Source organism: Heterodontus francisci, chromosome 23 (assembly GCF_036365525.1).
Source record: "Heterodontus francisci isolate sHetFra1 chromosome 23, sHetFra1.hap1, whole genome shotgun sequence".
Lineage (NCBI taxonomy): Eukaryota > Metazoa > Chordata > Chondrichthyes > Heterodontiformes > Heterodontidae > Heterodontus > Heterodontus francisci.
The window spans coordinates 6,885,952-6,909,681 of NC_090393.1; the positions used below are offsets into that span (position 1 = coordinate 6,885,952).

At 43.6% G+C, this 23,730-nt stretch overlaps 1 protein-coding gene across 2 annotated transcripts in view; it reads left to right on the forward strand.

Annotated features, from left to right (window-relative positions):
* The window catches only part of galnt9 (polypeptide N-acetylgalactosaminyltransferase 9), a 321,001-nt gene that overhangs the window by 163,868 nt on the left and 133,403 nt on the right, over positions 1-23,730 (forward strand). For both annotated transcript variants that reach the window (XM_068054617.1, XM_068054616.1), the window contains one exon: positions 10,825-10,942. In XM_068054617.1, the coding sequence (XP_067910718.1) occupies positions 10,825-10,942 (118 nt within the window). The remainder of the gene's footprint in view (positions 1-10,824; positions 10,943-23,730) is intronic.

Consider the following 23,730-nt stretch of genomic DNA (forward strand, 5'->3'; position numbering starts at 1 on the left):
CACAAACTGCTCACACTGCTGAGATCCATTTGTGAGGGATTACCAGCCTGACTGACTCCTATAACTGGCTGCAAACTGCAGCTAACAATAGTGGGTAAACCCAAAATTAACTGGAGGAGAAAGTTTCCTTGGAACTTCTGTGTCTTATATGTAAAAGTAATATAGAAAGAGTAATCTCAGCTCATACTGTGGATGTTTTATCCCTCTGTGGAGGGAGAAACAGAGTTAATGTTTCAGGGCAAACTGTTCTGACAAAAAGTCACTGACCTGAAATTTTAACTTTCTATCTCTGTGGCTGAGTGGGTCGTGCTCTCACTTCAGTCAGATGGGTGTGGGTTCTAGTCCCACTCCAGACACTTGAGTATGAAAATCCAGACTGATGCTTTCAATGTGAATTTGTTGGAGGTGCTGTCTTTCAGGATGAGATGTGACCCCCATCTGCCCTTGCAGGTGAGTGGAAAAGATCCATTGGCACTATTTAAAAGTAGAACAGGGGAGTTCTCCCTAGTATCCTGGCCAATAAATATCCCTCAACCAACATCACCTAAACAGATTATCTGGTCATTATCGCATTGTGGTTTGTGGGAGCTTGCTGTGTGCAAATTGGCTGCTGTGTTTCCTACATTACAACAATGACTATCCTTCAGAAAAAGTACTTAATTGGCTGTGAAGTGATTTGGGATGTCCTGAGGTTGTGAAAGGTTCTTTTCTATCTGCACAGATGCTGCTTAACCTGCTGAGTGTTTCCAGCATTTTCTGCTTCTGGTGAACTTATATATTGTTGTACATGGGTTTTGATAAGGATGAAAAGAGAGTTTAGGATTTATACAAACTGCACATTAATTCACTGCTATACATATAGATCATGCAACAACACTGCACAGCAAACTCAACTTCTATCTTTTAAATCAGATTGAAATGGAACGCATTGTTGTACTACTGCAGCTGAGCTAGTTATTGTCCATATATTTAAATCCATTTAGTTGCTATGACATTTAGTGTGCCATGGGACAAGGAAACAAAAATTGGATTTCGAAGCAGATGAGTATGAAAAAGAAATCAATTACTGAAAACGAAATCAAATTGGTCCAGGCTATTCATCAAAAGAATTCCATCTATTCTCTCCAGCTCAGACAGGTACAACTGTAAAAAGTAGCTCTCCAGAGGGAGAAGTGCAGGATAAGCGAATGAATCAGGAGGTTTAAGTAGTCAGCTACTAGGAAACTCTGCTAAGCAATGATCCTGCAAATCCAAGTGAACCAACAACAACTTGTATTTATATAGCATCTTTAACATATTTAATATATCCTGAGGTGCTTCATAGTAGCAGTTATCAATGGACTTTGACACTGAGCCACATAAAGAGATATTAAGACCGATGAATCAGTCAACAAGGTAGGTTTTAAGGATCATGTTAAAGGAGAGGTTTTGTGAAGGGGAGGTCGTGTCTCACTAATTTGATTGAGTTTTTTGAGGAAGTGACAAAGATGATTGATGAAGGAAGGGCGGTGGATGTTATCTATATGGACTTCAGTAAAGCCTTTGACAAGGTCCCTCATGGCAGACTGATACAAAAGGTGAAGTCACATGGGATCAGAGGTGAGCTGGCAAGATGGATACAGAACTGGCTCGGTCATAGAAGACAGAGGGTAGCAGTGGAAGTGTGCTTTTCTGAATGGAGGGATGTGACTAGTGGTGTTCCGCAGGGATCAGTGCTGGGACCTTTGCTGTTTGTATGTATATATAAATGATTTGGAGGAAAATGTAGCTGGTCTGATTAGTAAGTTTGCGGACGACACAAAGGTTGGTGGAGTTGCGGACAGTGATGAGGATTGTCAGAGGATACAGCAGGATATAGATCGGTTGGAGACTTGGGCGGAGAAATGGCAGATGGAGTTTAATTCGGACAAATGTGTGGTAATGCATTTTGGAAGGTCTAATGCAGGTGGGAAGTATACAGTAAATGGCAGAACCCTTAGGAGTATTGAAAGGCAGAGAGATCTGGGCGTACAGGTCCACAGGTCACTGAAAGTGGCAACGCAGGTGGATAAGGTAGTCAAGAAGGCATACGGCATGCAATTCTGGTCGTCACACTACCAGAAGGACGTGGAGGCTTTGGAGAGGGTACAGAAGAGGTTTACCAGGATGTTGCCTGGTCTGGAGGGCATTAGCTATGAGGAGAGGTTGGAAAAACTCGGATTGTTTTCACTGGAACGATGGAGGTGGAGGGGTGACATGATAGAGGTTTACAAAGTTATGAGCGGCATGGACAGAGTGGATAGTCAGAAGCTTTTTCCCAGGGTGGAAGAGTCAGTTACTCGGGGACATAGGTTTAAGGTGCAAGGGGCAAAGTTTAGAGGGGATGTGCGAGGCAAGTTCTTTACACAGAGGGTGGTGAGTGCCTGGAACTTGTTGCCGGGGGAGGTGGTGGAAGCAGGTACCATAGAGACGTTTAAGAGGCATCTTGACAAATACATGAATAGGATGGGAATAGAAGGATACGGACCCCAGAAGTGCAGAATGTCTTAGTTTAGGCAGGCATCAAGATCGGCGCAGGCTTGGAGGGCCGAATGGCCTGTTCCTGTGCTGTACTGTTCTTTGTTCTTTGTTCTTTGAGAAGAGAGAGGCGGAGAGATTTAGGGAGGGAATTCCAGAGCATAGGGCCTAGGCAGCTGAAGGTACAGCCGCCAATGGTGGAGCGATGGAAACTGAGTGATGTGCAATAGGCCAGAATTGGAGGAGCGCAGAGATCACAGAGAGGTGTAGAGCTGGGGGAGGTTACAGCAATGGGGAGGGGTCAAGGCTGTGAAGGGATTTAAAAACAAGGATGCAATCTATTGTAGATTGGCAATAACAGAGTTGCAGCACTTTCAAGGTAGATCCGCAGAATCCTCTTGATCCAGGACTGCTGCTGATGGGAGTTCATTTGCAAACTGAGGCTAACAGAAGGAACAAAGAGGCTGGCTGTAGAGTGGGAGGACCTCTGAGCAGCTTTGAAAAAGGACTGAGGAGACATTGATTATTGTGTTCAAATCCAAATAACTTGCAGATGGAAATCTATTAATTGGTACATGGGAGATGGTAGCGTAGCGGTTAAGTCCATCACCTAGTAATCCAGTAGCCTGGACTAATGATCTGAACTCATGAATTGAAATCCCACTGCAGCAGCTATAAAATTCAGTAAATTAAACAAAACATCTGGAATTAAAAAGCTGCTATCAGATATGGTGGCCCAGAAACTAGTGGATTGTCAAAAAAAAACCCTTTTGTTCACTGTTGTCCCTCAGGGAAGGAAATCTGCCGTCCTTACCTGGTCTGGCCTACATGTGACTCCAGACCCACAGCAATGTGGTTGACTTTTAACTGCCCTCTGGCATGGCACAGCAAGACACTCAGTTGTACCAAACTGCTACAAATAAAAACTCAGAGGCTCACTGCCACCTTCTCAAGGGCAATTTGGCATGGGCAATAAATGCCAATGACACCCACGTCCATTGAATAAATGTTAAAAAGGTTAGATAATAACTGTACAGATGTCACAACAATCTGTATTAAAACGGCTAAGGAAGCCAATAAGTGTGGTCAAAATGAAAAGGGCATTTTGTTGCACATATCAAATATTCCTATTAAAAACCATTGCAGCATTATGGTGCATTGATCATTATATGAACAGGATGGCCTCACACTGAGCGCCAAATGCACACTCTCCCTGAATGGAAATCCCATTGCCCCAGTCACAGATTAAGCTATAAGCACCTCTTACAGGCGTTGTATTGGAGTCCGTCATAAACTCAGCTTGCCACCACCAACCTTCCCTTTGTGCACCAAGAAATAAGGACTGGGGAGTTTCCTCAGGGACTGCTCCCATTCCTGTCATGGCACCAAGTCAAGGAGGGAAGAAGGAGAGGGAGTCTCCAGGAAGTTCCCAGACCAGCTATTGGATGCATCTTCTTTTTTCAGTCTTGGTGCAATTTTGAAACCAAGCTTCACTCCAATCAGTGTCAGCAGCTTTTGTGGGGTTGCTAAGAGGGCAGGGTTAAGCTGCATTGAAGTGGAATGAAGATGGTCCATTCATATTGGGGGCTGGAAGTCAGGTTTTACCTTGCAGTCCCAATATAAGCACTGTAAATGATGAAACAGAGTTTCTGTCAGGTAATCCACCTGTGCCATATATTTCCTACCAGGACTAATGGTTGTACAGTACAAATGGTTACCATGTTCATTGCTGTATCTCCCCCCCTAGCCACCTGTCTGCTCCATTTGTCTCTGTTTTGGCCACTGAATCCACTCCATCATGCTACCAATTGATCTGTCCGCCACACCAAAAAACTCAGTTAGGCACCAACTTTACAGTCAATTGTTTTATTTTATTCAACCTTTTTTTTTTAAACAGTGTATGCACAGTGTCTGACGTACAGCTTCTGACTTACACACATATGTAATATGTCTGTGAACACAGGGAAAAAAATCCTTGCAAAAGCAGAGAATTATGAGGGTTTTTGATAGAGTAAATAGGGAAAAACTGCTTCCAGTGGCAAGAACAGTGCTAACCAGATTTAAGACAATTGGCAAAAGAACCAGAGGGAGAATTGGGAAGAATTCTTTTGGCAGCAGTGAGTTCTGGTGATCAGGAATGTGCTGCCTAAAAGGGCGGTGAAAGCAAATTCAATAGTAACTTTCAAAAGGGAATTGGATAAATAAAGGTGTGCAGAGGAAAGAGTAAGGGTTAGTGGGACTAATTGGATAGCTCTTTCAAAGAGCCAGCACAGACAGGACAGGCCGAATGGCCTCCTTCTGTGCTCTTGCTATTCTATGAACTAGTTTAGATGTGAGGAGTTAATGCTTTTAGCAGAGGATCATAATGGACCTTTGGAATAAGAAGCTGAATTGTGTGGTTTTGTTGCAACTGTTTAAAACTTTTCCTAAGGAGACTGATATCGCCATGTGTAAAATATGGGTGTGATGTTGGGGGATGTATCTCATTGTCACTGTTATCTCCTGCAATTTGTTTCTGATTGCCTCGCAGGAAAATCCCAAGAATTAGTTCCCTCCGCATTGGCCGAGGGTTTTTCTTTTTAATCTGTTTCTTTGCCTCTCCCAGGAGATTTCATGGTGGGTAGGAAGACAGGAAGCGGCCATTCAGCCCCTCCAGGCTGTTCCACCATTCAGTGAGATCATGGATAATTTGTACCTTAATTTGATCTCGGATTTCCAATTATTAATTAAGCTAGCATCTACTGCTTTATTGTGGAGAGAGGTCCACATTTCTGCCAACTTTTGTGTGAAGAAGGGTTTCCTAGCTTCTATGTGTCAGATCTGGCTCAGTGGGTAGAACTCTCACCCTGAGTCACAAAGTTAAAGGTTCCAGCCCCACTCCAGTGCAATGCTGAGGGAGTGCTGCACTGTCAGAGGTGCCACGTTTCGGATGAGATGTTAAACTAAGGTCCTGCCTCCCCTTTCAGGTTGACGTAAAAGATCACTGGGCTGCTATTTTGAAGAAGAGTGGGGACTTCTCCCCAGTGTCCTGGGGTCAATATTTATCCCTCAACCAACATCACTAAGAACAGATTATCTGGTCATCATCACATTGCAGTTTGTGGGAGCTTGCTGTGCGCAAATTGGCTGTTGCTTGTCTTACTTTACAACAGTAACTTTACTTCAATATTACTTCATTGGTTATAAAGTACTTTGGGTTGTCTGGTGGTCGTGAAAGGCGTGAAATAAATGCAAGTCTTTTTTTTCTGTGCATTAACTATAAGCCCCTCCGGTTGCATTTCTCTACATCTCTTCCAGCTCACAATTCATCTTTCCTCATAGGTTTGTCTATTGCGCTTGGCTGCAACCATTTTATGAGCAGTTTGGCAGCACAGGTTGGACAGACTGGTCTGTGTAGTGAATCCATTCATGTCCTGTTATTCAGTGAAATGAAAATGTGCTTGCAGGCAAATTTCACATGAGATCCACTGTGTTTTTTTTCTGCTTCTGACGAATATTCTGTGTTTGTTGAGGTGAATGATGTCTTCATCGAGCACCAGCGTACACATTAAGTGTTACCACACACAGAGTAAGGCTGTCTCTTGTATTTGCCCCAATCTTGGACCAGAATTTGCTGGCACAATAATAGCAAGTTTAATGGCACAAACCATTATTAGTGTGTACTGAGGAAGAGATAGCCTTTGATGCGAATCGCCATAAGATTATCTGGTCAATTATCTCATTGCTGTTTGTGGGATCTTGCTGTGCGTGAATTGGCTGCTGCTTTTCCTACAGTGCAACAGTGACTACACTTCAAAAGTACTTCATTAGCTGCAGAGTACTTTGGGACATCTTGAGGTTGTGAATGGTGCTATATAAATGCAAGTCTTCCTTTCTTTACTTCTCCAGCATTGGGGTGGGGATCTTTGATTGTGGCTCCTTGGTAATTTAATTGGCCCAGTCGTTGGGTCAAGGCCTGCAACATCGTCTGTAGGCAGACAGGATGAGTTCCAGGGCCTCAGGATGTGTTCACATTCCAACTGCAACAGTGGTGTGAAGCGGTCTGGCTTAATACAGACCCGACTTTGGAATTCCCTCCCTAAACCTCTCCCCCTGCATCATTCTTTAAGACAACCCCCATTTGGCCAGTTTCTGTGCTGTACAGTCTATGTAATTCCCTCTTACACACAGTAGCTGGATACCATTCGAGATAAATAATAACAAGTGAGCTGACTAAACGTATTTGATTCGGCTGTGAGACCCAGAAATTCAGAATGATTAAAACTCCATTCACCTGGAAAATGAGTTCTTCCGGTGCAGCAACATGAAAATGACTTTCTAAGTGACACTTACACTGCACAGATTCAAGTCTGTCCCAGAAGCGGAACACCAGTCTGCTCGAATCGCCTTGTTAGATATAATCCAAAGTGATTAGAGTTGCTCACAGTTCCTTTCAATGGTCGAGTCGTTTGAAATATTGAAACGCTAAAATGACACAAAAAATCTTTCAAACAACATTTCTTGTCAAATCCCAAAGCTTAACATTTATGTAAAAGCTGCTTTAATGTTTGATGCACAGGACTGGTTAGGATTTCTTTTTGGAATCGTGTTGCGAACAAATCCAGTTTTTTAAAACTGGAATGGTTTTGTTTTGTTTCCCCAAACCTGATGCCCAATTTTTCTCCGTTGCTTATAACTGGAGATTCCAAGCATTCCTAGACCTTTATTTGTTTTCTCCTTTATATGATGTAGCCCCTGTCTGTTAACAGCCTACAAAGGGAATGTGACCAGTGTGTTTTGGGGATATACTGAACCAGTGTACGAGTATCTATCAGGAGTATTTCTTTATGGAGTCCATTTGATTTATGCACAGAAAAATTCACTTCATTCTGTAATTGCCTGAAAGAATAGAAAGAAATTGCATTTATATAATGACTGCCAGGACCTCAAGATGTCCCAAAGTAAAACCTTGCCAAGTAAATGAAGAGACTTAATAGTGAAGTCATGGTTTAAATAGAGTATCTTTGAAAACCTGCAAATTGCTATTAAACAAATGCATGTAAAGACAAAGTCCTTTCAATAGTTTGGCTGACAATTTGAAACCTTTAGTGGTTTCGGAAAACACGGCTCAAAAAGTCTTAGAAAGTAACAGACTTGCATTTCTATAGCACCTTTCATAACCTCAGAACATCTCAAAGTGTTTTACAGCCAACAAAGTACTTTTTGAAGTGTAGTCACTGTTATAATATCGAAAACATGGCAACCAATTTGTGCACAGCAAGCTCCCACAAACAGAGATATGATAATGGCCCAGTAGCTCGATATTTCTGCTACCTATTAATTATCAAGGCAAGAATATTTTGGGGTTTTGTTTATGTATTCCTTTCCTTGAGAATTGCAGCAGGATGCTTGATGACAGAAGCCTTTTTTTGTATTCCCTCTGGAGATTACACCATCTGCTCCATTTGTTACTGCTGCAATGACAGTATTATTAGTCTGAGATCCAGAATTTCTTATTTTGTTTCACGGTCATTAGTGTGGAAGACAGAGTCGGACAGGGAGATTTTTAATGGTGTCAGGCAGACTGAATGAGTAATTGCTGGTATCACACACCTCCAACAACAAGAGCTTGCATTTATATAGCGCCTATAACATAGTAAAACACCCCAAGGCACTTCATAGAGGACTGGCAGCCAGCTAATGTTAATTCTATATTGAAAAAGATGGAGCATGTTCAGGCAACTACAAACCAGTTAGTTTAATGCCGGTGGGAGGAATCTTTGCTCAAAGATGCAGTAGAAAAATATTTAGACACCAAAAATATAATAAAGAGCAGTCAGCGCGGATTTCAAAAAGGAGGCGGCTCACGCTCGACCAACCTTATTGAATTCTTTGAAGAAGTAAGAAAAACAGAAAGAGCAGACAAGGGTAATGTAGTAGATGCAATATATTTGGATTTTCAAAAGACCTTCAGTGACTCATGACGAAGGTCAGAACATGTGGAGCCAGGAGACAAGTAGCAAAATAGACAGCAATCTGGTTACAAATCAGAAAACAGAGAGTAGGGGTAAAAGGTAGTTATTCAAAGTAGCAGAGGTGGGAAGTAGTATTCCACAAGAATCAGTGCTGTGACCACTGTTCTTCACAATTTACATTAACAGTTTGGACTTGGGAATCAGAAGTACAATTTCTAAATTTGCAGACACCAGATTCAGGAGGTGTGAGAATGCAACAAAATACAAGAAGACATTAATAAAATTGTCGGATGAGTGTATAATTGGTAAATGTATATAATTGCAAGGTGGTGCATTTTGTTAGGAAGAATAAGGAGGCCACATATTGTTTAGATAATAAGAATTCAAATGAGGGCGAGAAGCAAGGGATCGCGGGATAAAACACACAAATCTCTAAAAGTAGCTACACAGGTTAATAAGGCTTTTTAAAAAAAACCAAACCAATCATTGGGGTTCATTTGTAGAGGGATAGAATTGAAAAGCAGGGAAGTTGTGTTAAGCTTTTATAGACTTTGGTTAGACCACTCTTGGAGTATTGTGCACAGTTGCGGATGTTGAAGCACTGGAGAAGGTGCAAAAAGGATGACACCAAAACTGGGAGGTTATGACTATCAGGAAAGGTTGAACAGGCTGGGGCTTTTTTCTCTAGAAAAAAGGAGACCGAGGAATGATCTTTAGTTTTAGAGATACAGCACTGAAACAGGCCCTTCGGCCCACCGTGTCTGTGCCGACCATCAACCACCCATATATACTAATCGTACACTAATCCCATATTCCTACCACATCCCCACCTGTCCCTATATTTCCCTACCACCTACTTATACTAGGGACAATTTATAATGGCCAATTTACCTACCAACCTGCAAGTCTTTCGGCTTGTGGGAGGAAACCAGAGCACCCGGAGAAAACCCACGCAGACACAGGGAGAACTTGCAAACTCCACACAGGCAGTACCCAGAATTGAACCCGGGTCGCTGGAGCTGTGAGGCTGCGGTGCTAACCACTGCGCCATTGTGCCGCCCCTGATAGATCTGATAGAGATCTTTAAGATTATGCAAGGGTTTCGATCGGGTAACTATAGAGATGTTTCCACTTGAGAGGGAGACCAAAACCAGGGGCCATAATTATAAGATAGCCACTAATAAATCCAATAGGGAATTCAGAAGAAACTTCTTTATCCAGAGAGTGGTGAGAATGTGGAACTCGCTACGATAGGGAGTGGTTGAGCTGAATAGTATAGATACATTTAAGGGGAAGCTAGATATGCACATGAGGGAGTAAGGAATAAAAGGTTATGTTAATAGGATGAGATGAAGAAAGGCAGGAAGGGCTTGTGTGGAGCATAAATGGCAGTAAAGGTCAGTTGGGACAAATAGCTTGTTTCTATGCAGTTGACTCAATGTAAATCAGGTAAAAAAATAACCATCACATAGCTGTTTCTCTTCCTCAGCGAAGCCAATATTGTGTGGGTCAGAAAATTATTAATTGGATTATTCCTGCATGACAGCAGTGACTACACTTCAAAAATAATTCATTGGCTGTAATGTGCTTTGGGATCTCCTGGGGTTGTGAAAGGTGCTATATAAACACAAGTTCTTTTTCTCTTCCTTTGTGTTTGATATGTTTTTCTTACCCAAGTGACCTATTCCAATCTTCTTCATGAACAAAATTAAAATCACATCAAAGCTTTCAACATTTGGTATTCTATTCAAAACACAAGCTATTTCTTTTCAATCTGAATCAGAAGTTTAGAATAAAAGAGACCAGGACATGGTAACTATTGGGATTATTGAAGGATTTTGGCAGTTCACTGAAGTGAGATTTACATTGTTGTGGTTTGAAAACTGAACACCAGTTGTGTCATTGAATTCCCGAGGAGGATCAGAATGTCTGCTTGCAAAATAAAAGCTATAGCAAACACACCAACAATAAATTTAGTAAAAAGATATTTTTGTTATCAATTCTACTTAAAGTTCTGTACCCGAGTGTGAACTGAATCTTTCCTTTCTATAGAAGTTGATGAACCTGTGTGTATTTCTCAGCATTTTCTGTGTTCGTATAAAACATAATATTTTTTAAAACTCCATGCTGATGCACATCAGCTCAAACAACCTGTAATTTGGAGAGTTATATGCAACAGCTCAACTTCATAGAATTCCAAACCATTCAGTTCATCATACTAGTGCTGGCTTTTTGAAAGAGCTATTCAATTCGTGTCATACTGTCCAACTCTTTCTCCATTGCTCTGAAAATGTTCCCAAGTATTCTAACCATTCAATGGCATCTCCTCATGATTCTAAATCTTCTTTTTGTCCCCTCTTTCTGTACACGGCAGGACACCTGCAATGATTGGCTGTTCATTTGTGGTTCATCGTGAATACTTTGGCGAAATAGGTCTCCTTGATCCTGGGATGGAGATTTATGGTGGAGAAAATATTGAACTAGGCATGAGGGTGAGTAAGACGGATATGTGTTGCCTGTGTTCAGAGATGGCCAGTTGAACTATGGATTTCATATTTCTTTCTGTTATGGAATCGACACTTTACAATTGCTTCAGCCAATCGAATTTAAGCAAAAAGAGAAACATTACTCATTTAAGAAAGAGGTATCGATCCCTGTATCTAATAGACTGCTAGTTATTCACTCCAAGACTCATTAAAGTATAACGGCAAGTTACATTTCTCCTCTTTGGGTCATTTGTGAAGGAGAAGGAATTCCTTTGAGAGAGATTATTTTTCTTTACAATGTTACTCATTCGTCTTTGCTTCAGGTTTTATGGCTTTTACAGACCTGGTTTTGTAGCTATTCAAAATGACACCTTTACAATGCGTTGAGTTTTATTTTGTGGAAAAGCTGTTTCTTTTAAATTAATTTTCAGGATGTGGGCGTCGCTGGCAACGCCGGCATTTCTTGCTCATCCCTAATTACCCTGAGAAGGTGATGTTGCTGGTCTGCCACCTTCTTTGTATCAGTTTGATAGAGAACTGAGTGCTTTCTAGGCAAATTCAGAGGCAGTCAAGAGTCAACCACGTTGGTGTGGTACTGCAGCCACATATAGACCAGACCATGTCACGGCAACAGGCTTCCTTCCCTAAAGAAAAAAAGAACTTGCATCTATATAGCACCTTTCAAGTACTCAGGACATCCAAAAATACTTTCAAATCAATGAAGTATTTTTGAAGTGTAGTTACTATTGCATCAGCCATGGCTCAGTGGGTGGCACTGTTACCACTGAGTCAGAAGATTGTGGGTTAAAGTCCCACTCCAGAGATGTGAGCACAAATATCAAAGCTGACTCTCCATTGCACTACTGAGGGAGTGCTGCACAGTCCAAGGTGCCGTCTTTTGATTCAGACGTTGAACTGAGGCCCGGTTTGCCCTCACAGGTGGATGTAAACAATCCCACAGACACTACTTGAAGAAGAGCAGGGAGTTGTGCCCGGTGGTGTCCTGACCAATATTTATCCCTCAATCAACATCACTAAAACAGATGATCTGGTCATTAACACATTGCTGTTTGTGGGAGCTTGCTGTGCGCACATTGGCTGCTGCATTTTCCACATTACAACAGTAAAGGTAAGGGATAAATATTGGCAGGACACTAGGGAGAACACCCCTGCTCTTCTTTTAATATTGCCACGGGATCTTTTTGCATCCACCTGAGAGGGTAGACGGGGCCTTGGTTTAACATCTCTTCCAAAAGATAGCACCTCCAACAATGCAGCACTCCCTCAGTACCGTATAGGGATTGTCAGCCAGGCCCTGGCCAATAGTTATCCCTTAACCAATAGCTGAAACAGATTATATGTTAATTTATCTCATTGCGGTTTGTGTGATCTTGCTGTGTACAAATTGGCTGTTGTGTGTCTGACATTGAACAAAGAAAAGAAAAACTTGCATCTGTATAGCACCTTTCATGGCCACAGGGCATCCCAAAGGCTTGACAGCCAATGATGTACTTTTTGAAGTGGAGTCACTGTTGTAATGTAGGAATCACAGCAGCCAATTTGCACACAGCAAGATCCCACAATCAGCAATGTGAAAATGGCCAGATAATCTGTTTTAGTGATGTTGATTGCAGGATGAATATTGTTGTCAGCCAGGATTATGTGCTCAAGTCTCTGGAATGGGGATTGGACCCACAACCTTCTGACGCAGTGGTGATTGTGTTACCCACTGACACCTGACTGACACCTAAAGGACCATTGCAGTTTTTGTCACAATCAAACAGCTTTGTGATCACTTTTAATGGCTGCTGGCATTTTATTTACAGAGTTTTTTTAAAGAAATGAATTCAAATTCTAAAACGGTACTACAGAAATGCAAGTTCTATTTCTGACTGGGCCGCTCACTGCACTGACAGTCTTTCACTCAGCAAGGCTTGAATACATAATGAAATCATTAACAGGAGATATGAGAGACGAGAGGGCAGAGGTCAGGCTTGTTTGAGGAAGGAGTAATCCCTCAGCTTGCTATTAATGATGCATATGAGACCTTTGCAGCAGTTTGTGGAATGGTCAAGGCAATGTGGTCTTGCCTCAATGTTCTGTGTGGTTGCAGCTACGGAGAGAGTCCTAATGATTTATACTTCACATGTACTTCGCCTCAATAATACTTTTTCCAAACCTTGAACATCATTCAAAATAACAGCCCTAGACTCTGCGGAGCTCTCCCATGATCAGGCTCATTGGCACCCTCCAAGACTGAGCCCACCAGGGTCAGCAGGAAAGACCCTAATATGCATGGGGCTGGCAGGCAGCCATGTTGCTGTGGGTGCACCTCCTGACTGCCCTGGGAAGCAAGTAAATCCGGTGCCAGCCTGCCACTGGGAGTGAAGGGGTAGAGTTTCCCAGTTTCCCCCTCATTCACCCCAGAAAGTTTGTAGTGTTTCCAACCCCACCATCTCCCCGAAACAATGGAACCCACTTGAGTCCATTAAGAGGTTTTTATGCTACTCATTCAGTGTATCAGCCTGCTGTACCCACAGAGCTTGGGAAAGCAAGGACTCCCAATGGGGGAGGGGGTGGAAATTCCCTGGAGGACTCCCAATGGGGTGGAATTCCCTGGAGGACTCCCAATGGGGGAGATTCCCTGGAAGACTCTCAATGGGGGGAATTCCCTGGAGGACTCCTAATAGGAGCTTGCCTGGGCCCCCAATCATCAATGGCCTTGGAACGGGCTGTGCTCTGGAGATAAGGACCCTGTCGTTTTCGGGAAGCTTCCGGAGAAAGCAGGAGTGCTCTTCCTGACTTCTATTAAAAGAACGCAAGCTACTCCCCCACCCTCTGGCCACCAATTCCTCCCCTCCTGCCTCCCCAGACAGCAATTGCTCTTCCTCCTTGGCCACTGTTCCCCTTCCCCCACCAACCAACATCTCCACCCCCCCCCCCTTGCCCCAGGCTGTTAATCGACCCCCAGAACCAGTCTGAGGCCCATTATCATGGAAGCGTCAGGCCTCACCATTAAGGTGCAGTGGTTGTACACTGTAGAGTTTTCTGAGGAAGTAACAAGAGGGATTGATGAGGGTAGTGCAGTGGATGTGGTCTACATGGATTTTAGTAAGGCATTCGACAAGGTCCTGCATGGCAGACTGGTCAGTAAAGTGAAAGCCCATGGGATAGAGAGGAAGGAGGCAGGTTGGATCCAGAAGTGGCTCAGGGACAGGAAACAAAGGGTAGTAGTCGACGGATGTTTTTGTGAACGGAAAGCGGTTTCCATTGACGTTCCACAGGGCTCAGTGTTGGGTCCCTTGCTGTTTGTGGTATATATTAATGATTTGGACTTAAATGTGGGAGGCATGATTGGGAAATTTGCTGATGACACAAAAATTGGCCGTGTAGTTGATATTGAAGAGGATAACTGTAGACTCCAGAACAATATCAATGGTTTGGTTGAGTGGGTGGAAAAGTGGGAAATGGAATTCAATCCAGAGAAGTGTGAGGTAATGCATTTGGGGAGGGCAAATAAAGCAAGGGAATACACAATAAATGCGAGGATACTGAGAGGGATAGAAGAAGTGAGAGACCTTGGAGTGCATGTCCACAGGTTCCTGAAGGTGGCAGGACAGGTAGGTAGAGTGGTGAACAAGGCATATGGAATGCTTTCCTTTATTGGCTGAGGTATGGAATTCAAAAGCAGGGATGTAATGCTGGAACTGTATAAAACACTGGTTAGGCCACAGTTGGAGTATTGCGTACAGTTCTGGTCACCACATTACAGGAAGGATATAATTGCTCTGGAGAGAGTACAGAGGAGATTTACAAAAATGTTGCCAGGGCTTGAAAGTTGCAGCTATGAGGAAAGGTTGGATAGGCTGGGGTTGTTTTCCTTAGAACAGAGGAGGCTGAGGGGTGACAAAATTATGAGGGGCTTAGATAAAGTAGACAGGAAGGACCTGTTTCTCCTAGTGGAGAGGTCAATTACCGGGGGCACAGATTTAAGGTGATTGGTAGAAGGATTAGAGGGGACATGAGGAAAATCCTTTTCACCCAGAGGGTGGTTGGTGTCTGGAATTCACTGCCAGGAATATTGGTGGAGGCAGAAACCCTCAATTCTTTTAAAAGGTACCTGGACATGCACCTGAAGTGCTGTAACCGGCAAGGCTATGGACCAGGTGCAGCAAGGTGGGATTAGATTGGGCGGCTAGTTTTTTCAGCTTGCATGGACATGATGGGCTGAATGGCCTCCTTCTGTGCCGTAATCTTTCTATGATTCTATGGTTCACTCACCACTCTCTCCCCTCCCAAGCACCCAGGAATGAGTGCGCTCGAATTCCTTGTCTGTAGTGCGGTTCAGTAAGCAGCAAAACCCTTCTCAGCAACTCCCGGGGCCTTGTTGTATAGCCAGGAATTGGAAATTAGCAAGACTTTAGTGAGAAAGCAGGGAGATCTGAGAAGCTTTCAAAGTAGTTCACAGTTCAGGTGCTCTCCAACACACTCCCTAATTAAATAGAGGGCCATTCTCCATCGTACGAAGTGGATGTTCACGGCAAATCACTCACAGAAAGCTCCAGGGAAACCAGAAAAGACCGGCTCTTTAAATTGAACCTGCCAGCCAATGAGCAAACAATATATCAAAGGAGGTTTTTGGAAGGACAAAGGTGAACAGTGAATATGCTCGTGTGGAGGATTATGACATGATAATAGTAATCCACAGGCCTGGACTAATGATCCGGAGACATGGATTCAAATCCCACCACAGCAGCTAGGAAATTTAAATTTAACTCATCGACTATTGCTGAAAATAGAGACATTTTGTCGAAGCTTTTCATCTTGCACTCATCAGGACAATTCACAAGACAAAAAGCTTTGACAAAATGTCTCTATTTTCAGCAATATTACCAAATGACTATTTTCAATTCATTGAATAAATCTGGAATAAAAAGCTTGTATCAGATATGGTGACCATAAAACTACTGATTTGTCATAAAAACCCACCGGGTTCGCTCATGTACTTTAGTGAAGGAAATCTAGTCTGTCCTGCAGGAGACTGCAGACCCACAGCAATGTGGGTGACTCTTAAACGCCCTATGAAGTGACCTAGCAAGCTAATCAGTTGTGCTCAAGAAGGCAGCTCACCACCACCTTCTCAAGGGCAATTAGGGATGGGCAATAAGTGCTGGCCTAGCCAGCGATGCCCACATCGCACGAATGAATAAAAAAATTTGGCTGAGTCAAAGGGGAGCCAGCAACCTCAGTGAGCGGGGACTTGGGTAGAGCTGCGTCAGCTCAGAACATGACCCCTGACCTCCAGAGGCAGCCTGGACAAAGTCCCCTGACGTGCACAGTCCATGGCTGCTGTTGCCCTCCAGGGCCAACCTTGTTACAAGTTCTAACATGTACAGACAGACAGACAACAACAACTTGTATTCATATATAGCGCCTTTAACTTTGTGAAAACATCTCAAGGCACTTCACAAGAATGATCGTCAAACAAAATAAGATACTGAGTCACATAAGGAGGAGAGGGCAAGAGAGGCGGAGAGGTTTAGGGTGAGAATTCCAGAGCTGAGGGCCCAGTCGGCTGAAGGCATGGCTGCCAATGGTGGAGGACGGAATATGGGATGCTCAAGAGGTCCAGACTTGGAGGAGCACAGAGGTTGTAAGGCTGGAGGAGGTTACAGAGAAAGGGATGGGGAGGCGAGGCCATGGAGAGAGTTGAAAGCAGTGATGAGAATTTTAAAATCTATAAGTTGCCAAACTTTATACAGTTTCACGTGCGCACACACCTCAACACACACACCCAACCCAACTGACCCCGACACACATACCAACAAACACACACACCCCAACATATGCGCGCGCGCGCGCGCACACATACATACATACACACACACATACATCATTGAACCATAGAACAATTACAGCACAGAAGGAGGCCATTCAGCCCATCATGTCCATGCAGGCTGAGAAAACTAGCCGCCCAATCTAATCCCACCTTCCAGCACCTGTTCCATAGCCTTGCAGGTTACAGCACCTCAGGTGCAGGTCCAGGTACCTTTTAAAAGAATGGAGGGTTTCTGCCTCCACCACCAATCCTGGCAGTGAATTCCAGACACCCACCACCCTCTGGATGAAAAAGTTGTTCCTCATGGCCCCTCTAATCCTTCTACCAATCATCTTAAATCAGTGCCCCCGGTAATAGACCTCTCCTCTAAGGGAACAGGTCCTTCCTGTCTACTCTATCTCGGCCCCTCATAATTTTGTACACCTCAATTAAGTCACCCCTCAGTCTCCTCTGTTCTAAGGAAAACAACCCTAGCCTATCCAATCTTTCCTCATAGCTGCAATTTTCAAGCCCTGGCAACATTCTTGTAAATCTCCTCTGCACTCTCTCAAGAGCAATTATGTCCTTTCTGTCATGTGGTGACCAGAACTGTATGCAATACTCCAGCTGTGGCCTAACCAGTGTTTTATACAGTTCCAGCATTACGTCCCTGCTTTTGTATTCTATACCTTGGCCAATAAAGGAAATCATTCCATATACCTTCTTCACCACTCTATCTACCTGTCCTGCCACCTTCAGGGACCTGTGGACATGCACTCCAAGGTCTCTCACTTTTTCTACCCCTCTCAATATCCTCCCGTTTATTGTGTATTCGCTCGCTTTGTTTGCCCTCCCCAAATGCATCACCTCACACTTTTCTGGATTGAATTCCATTTGCCACTTTTCCACCCACTCAGCCAAACCATTGATATTATTCTGAAGTGTATGGATATCCCCTTCACTATTAACTAAACAATTTTTGTTTCATCAGCAAATTTCCTAATCATGCCTCCCACATTTAAGTCCAAATCATTAATATATACCACAAACAGCAAGGGACCCAACACTGAGCCCTGTGGAACACCACTGGAAACCGCTTTCCGTTCGCAAAACCATCCGTCGACTACTACCCTTTGTTTCCTGTCACTGAACCAATTCTGGATCCAACCTGCCACATTCCCCTGTATCCCATGGGCTTTCATTTTTCTGACCAGTCTGCCATGCGGGACCTTGTCAAATGCCTTAGTAAAATCCATGTGGACCACATCCACTGCACTACCCTCATCAATTCTCCTTGTTACTTCCTCAAAAAACTCAATTAAGTTAGTAAGACATGACCTTCCCTGAAATCCATGCTGACTATTCCTGTGCCTTTCTAAGTGACAGCTTATTCTGTCCCTCAGAATTGATTCTAATAATTTACCCACCACCGAGGTCAGACTGACCGGCCTATATTATTTGGCTTATCCCTCGTACCCTTTTTAAACAATGGTACAACGTTCGCGGACCTCCAGTCGTCCGGTACCTCGCCTGTATCTAGTGAGGATTTGAAGAGGATCCTCAGCGCATCCGTTATTTCCTCCCTGGCTTCCTTTAACATCCAGGGATGCAATCCATCCGGCCCTGGTGATTTATCCACTTTCAAGGATGTCAGACCCTCTAGTACTTCCTCTCTCATTGTGCTTATCATATCTAATATTTCACACTCCTCCTCTTTAACTACAATGTCTGCATCATCCCTCTCCTTTATGAAGACAGAGACAAAAAATCATTAAGAACCCTGCCAACATCTTCTGCATCCACACATAAGTTCCCTGAACATCTCTGATAGGCCCTACCCTTTCCTTAGTTATCCTCTTGCTCTTAATGTACTGATAAAACATCTTCTGGTTTTCCTTGATTTTACCTGCCAATAATTTTTTATGTGCTCTGTTGGCTTTTCTAATTTCCTACACTTTCTATACTCCTCTAGGCTTTCTAAAGTATTAATTTTTTTGTGATCATCATAAGCGTTCTTTTTCTGCTTTAACTTACCCTGTAAGTTTCTAGATAACCAGGGAGCTCTAGATTTGGCAGTACACCCTTTATCTTTGTGGGGACATGCCTACACTGTGCCCGTAGTGTCTCGCTTTTGAATGCCTCCCAATGGTTTTCCTTCAAGTAGCTGTATCCAGTCCACTTTTGCCAGGTCACTTCTCAGTTTCGTAAAATTTGCCTTCCCCCAATTTAGAACTTTTACTCTTGTTTTATCTTTCTCCTTTTCCGTGATTATGTTAAAACTAACTGTATTATGGTCACTGTCTCCAAAATGGTCACCCACTGTTACTTCATCCACATGCCCAGCTTCATTACCGAAGACTAAATCTAGAATTGCACCCCCTCTCATTGGGTCTGTCACATGCTGGCTAAAAAAGTTCTCTTGAACACAGTTCAAGAATTTTGTGCCCTCTGTGCCCTTCACACTGTTTGTATCCCAGTTTATATTGGGGTAGTTGAAACCCCCAACTATTATTGCCCTATAATTTTTTACACTCAGAAATCTGCCGACATATTTGTTCTTCTACCTCTCTCTCACTATTTGGGTGTCTATAGTACACTCCTAGTAGTGTGACTGCCCCTTTTTTATTTTTGAGCTCCACCCATATGGCCTTGTTTGATAATTCATTTAGCATATCATCCCTCCTCAAAGCTGTTACTAATTCCTTAACTAATAATGCTACACTCCCTCCTTTTTTTATCACCCTCTCTATCCTGCCTGAAAACTCTATATCCAGGTATGTTGAGCTGCCAGTCTTTCCCTTCTTTAAGCCAAGTTTCTGTTATAGCAATGATATCGTGTTGCCATGTGTCTATCTGTGCCCTCAGCTCATCAGCTTTATTTACTATACTCCTTGCATTTAAATAAACACCTTTTAACACTGCCAAATTCCTGTGCTGCACACTTTTTAACCTTTGCTTCTTCTGTCTTTCAGAGTCACTCTCTAACTTTCTGCCAACTGTTCCCTGCCCTGAAATTGTCCTATCTGAAACTGCGCTCAGGTTCCCATCCCCCTGCCAAGGTAGTTTAAACCATCCCCAACAGCACCAGCAAACCTTCCCCAGAACTGGTCCCAATGCTCCAGAAATCTGATGATCTCCCTCCTGCACCATCTCTCCAGCCATGCATTCATTTGGTGTATTCTCCTATTTGTATACTCACCAGCACGTGGCCTTGGGAGTAATCCGGAGATTACTACCTTTGAGGTCTTGCTTGCTAACCTAGTTCCTAACTCCCTAAACTCAGCCTGCGGGACCTCATCCCTCTTTCTTCCTATATTGTTGGTACCAATGTGGACCATGACCTCTGGCTGTGCACCCTCACCCTCCAGAATGCTCTGTAATCACTCGGTGATATCCATAACCCTTGCAGCAGGGAGGCAACATACCATCCTGGAATCACGTCTGCGACCACAGAAACACTGTTCCCCTAACTATAGAGTCCCCTTTTACAATTTCTCTACTGTCTTTTCTCCTCCCTCCCTGCACAGCTGAGCCACCCATGGTGCTCTGGACATGATTCTCACTGCACTCTCCAGAGGAACCCTCTCTCCCATCGGTACTCAGAACTGAATACCTGTTAGAAAGTGGGATGCCCTCCGGGGACTCCTGCACTACCTGCCTTGACCTTCTTGTCTGTCTGGCAGCCACCCAGTCCCTCTCTGCTTGTCCTCTCGTAAGCTCTGGGGTGACTGCACACCCCAACACACACAAACAAACACACACACCCCAACACACTGTTATGACTAGGCGAGAAAGGTGTCTAGGGGTCCCCCTCAGCCTTCACCTGGTCTCACTGTAACAGGGTTTAATTTTTAAGATACGTGTTTTTCGCTCCCCCTTTGGTGCATCCTTGTTCACCGCTTTCCAATTATTAGGCAAAGAAACCAGCACAAACAGGTTTTCTTAGGTTTAAAGAAGAAAAGTTGAAATTTATTAAACTTGAACTTAAACTCTAATTCAGTTGGCGCCTACAGATACACGACACACCCATGCTAGCATGCATACTCGATACACACAGAAAAGAGCAAAAGAAAAATAAAGTGGAAAAGATTGAGGCAATATCTGAAGAGTTGTTGTTACGGTTCTTTGAGCTCATTGTAGATTCCTTGATTGTAGGTAGATCTTACTTTTCGTTGGGGCAGAGTATTCTTCTTAAACCTTGTTTGCTATAGGAGACTTTTCTCTCTTGGGGTTCAAGTGTCCTCAGTGGATTCGGAGGCTTGTGAGAAAGAGATGGGAGCAGAGAGGAGAGATCTTCTCAGTCTTGGAGCAAACAGACTTTTTGAGTTCAAACTCTCTGGGGCTAGTTCAAAAGACCCTGGAGCAGCCAGTTAGTCATGTGAACACCAGTTCTAACCAGTCCTGGATGGTATCACCTTAGCAGTCTCTGGAATGTTCTTCTTACACACAATACCTGCTGATCAAGGTCCATTTTGGGTTGAATGTGTCAGGGAATGGTCTTTGTCCTTCCAAGCACTGTCTGTTAATATGCAAATGTCTTTTCCATCCATGGCTGATCTGTTTAACAAGTCATTTCCTCACTCCATCAACAATTTAAAATCAGTGTTCATGACAAAATTAATGTGCCTCATTCTTGGCAGGTGGAGACCTAACATGACAACACATACACACACCAACACACAAACACACCCCAACACACACAGACTAATACACATATTTACTTACATTGGACCTTTGTTTATGCAGGGATTTGAGTTATTCCTATCTGACATTCACGATGAACACGCATCTTTTAAATAAATCCTTTTACTCCACGATGGTGAATAAAAAACACTGAATCAGCCAAAAGTCCATTTGACTGACAACACAATAATAGATCAACAGAAAATACTCTGAATCTTTCAGCACCACTGCTCACTCAGTTTATTAAGCTGCATTAGCCCTCATCCCAGTTGCAGGTCACACAGTAAATTTATTCAGTCATTCTCAGCGATCAGACTCTCATTTGGAGTCTGCTGTGAGGTTTAAAAAACAAGATCAGCATTTCTTGTGAGTTGCACACACTGCCTGTGACAATACTTGATCCATCCAAAGGAAGCACAGGTGCAAGGGAAAAAACTAAAATAAAGAGCTATTTGTGACTTCTGTTGATGAGGTCAGTGTGAGTTCCAACTCTGCAAGGCCACAAAGAACTGTGCAGCAAGGATTAACTAAAATGGAACAAAAAACTAGTATCAGTAGTGGTGACCATGAAACTACTGGATTGTTGTAAAAACCCATCTGGTTCACTCATGACCTTGAGGGAAGGAAATCTGCCGTCCTTACCTGGTCTGGCCTACATGTGACTCCAGCCCTACAGCAATGTGATTGACTCTTAACTGCCCTCTGAAATGGCCTAGAAAGTCACTTAGTTGTACAGGGATGGGCAATAGATGCTGGCCTTGCCAATGATACCCATATCCCAACAACAAATACAAATAATCTGAGAGTTTGAGAGCACCGCCTAATGAATCTGGAGTGACTGAATACTGAATAATTGCTCTTAAATTGCTGGCAATATGCCAAAACTATTCTTCTGTGTCAGCTCCATTAAAATGCAAATAGTGCATTCAGAACTTCTGTCATGAAGTGCCCCCATGGCTTAAATATCAGCCTTACTTGGAATCTCAGAAAGCTCTTTCTGTGCTTGTTGGTCTATCTCGCACATGTAATAATATGGGTCATTCTCCGTGAAGTGTACAATGTTGCTGCCCATTCCCCGATGTGTTGACTTTCAATGACTTTCAACAGCTGCTTGGTTTCTAAGGGGTAGTTTAGCACGGTCTTGCTTTCCCTGTGGAGCCTAAGTAGACAGGTTGGGGACAGGGCTATCCCACTGCAGGGCCCTTCCTGTGGGGTTTACCTATTGCAATACCTGAAGGTTCAGGGGTTGCATTTAAATTGGGGGTGGGGTGCGGGTGCAGGGATAGGGTGGTGTCAGCCATGGGCTTGGTGGGTAGCAGAGCAGGTCCTGCTACAATCTGTTCAGCACATCACCTAGGCTGACACTACAGTGCAGTACAGAGGGAGTTGCTGTCTTTCAGATGAGACATTAAGCCGAGGCCCTCTTCACAGGTAGACTTGAAATAGCCCATGGCACTATTCGAAGAGGAGGGGAGTTCTCCCTGGTGTCCTGGTCAATATTTATCTCTCAACCAACATCACTAAAACTGATTATCATTAGTCATTATCACATTGCTGTTTGTGGGAACTTCGAATCATAGAAAGTTTACGGCACAGAAAGAGGCCACTGGGGTCTGCGCCAGCAAATTAAAAAGAGCCACCCAGCCTAATCCACTTTCCAGCATTAGGTCCATAGCCCTGCAGGTGACAGCATTTCAGGTGCACATCCAGGCACCTTTTAAATGAGATGAGGTTTACTCCCTCTATCACCTTTTACTGCATAATCACCTCATAATTTTGAACATCTCTATTAAATCTCCCCTGAAACCCCTCTGTTAGCAGGAGAACAATCCCAGCTCTCTCCACATAACTGAAGTCCCTCATCCCTGGTGTCACTCTGATTTTTTTTTATTAATTCATGGGATGTGGGCATCGCTGGCCTGGCCAGCATTTATTGCCCTTTCCTAATTGCCCTTGAGAAGGTGGTGGTGAGCCACCTTCTTGAACTGCTGCAGTCCACCTAGTGTAGGTATACCCACAGTGCTGTTAGGAAGGGAGTTCCAGGATTTTGACCCCGCAACAGCGAAGGAACAGCGATACAGTTCTAAGTCAGGATGGTGTGTGACATGGAGGGGAACTTGTGGGTGGTGCTGTTCCCATGCATCTACTGCCGTTGACCTTCTGGGTGGTAGAGGTAGAGGTCGAGGATTTGGAAGGTGCTGTGGAAGAAACTTTTTTGAGTTGCTGCAATGCATCTCTCAGATGATGCACACTGCTGCCACTGTGTGCCACTGGTGGAGGGAGTGACTGTTTA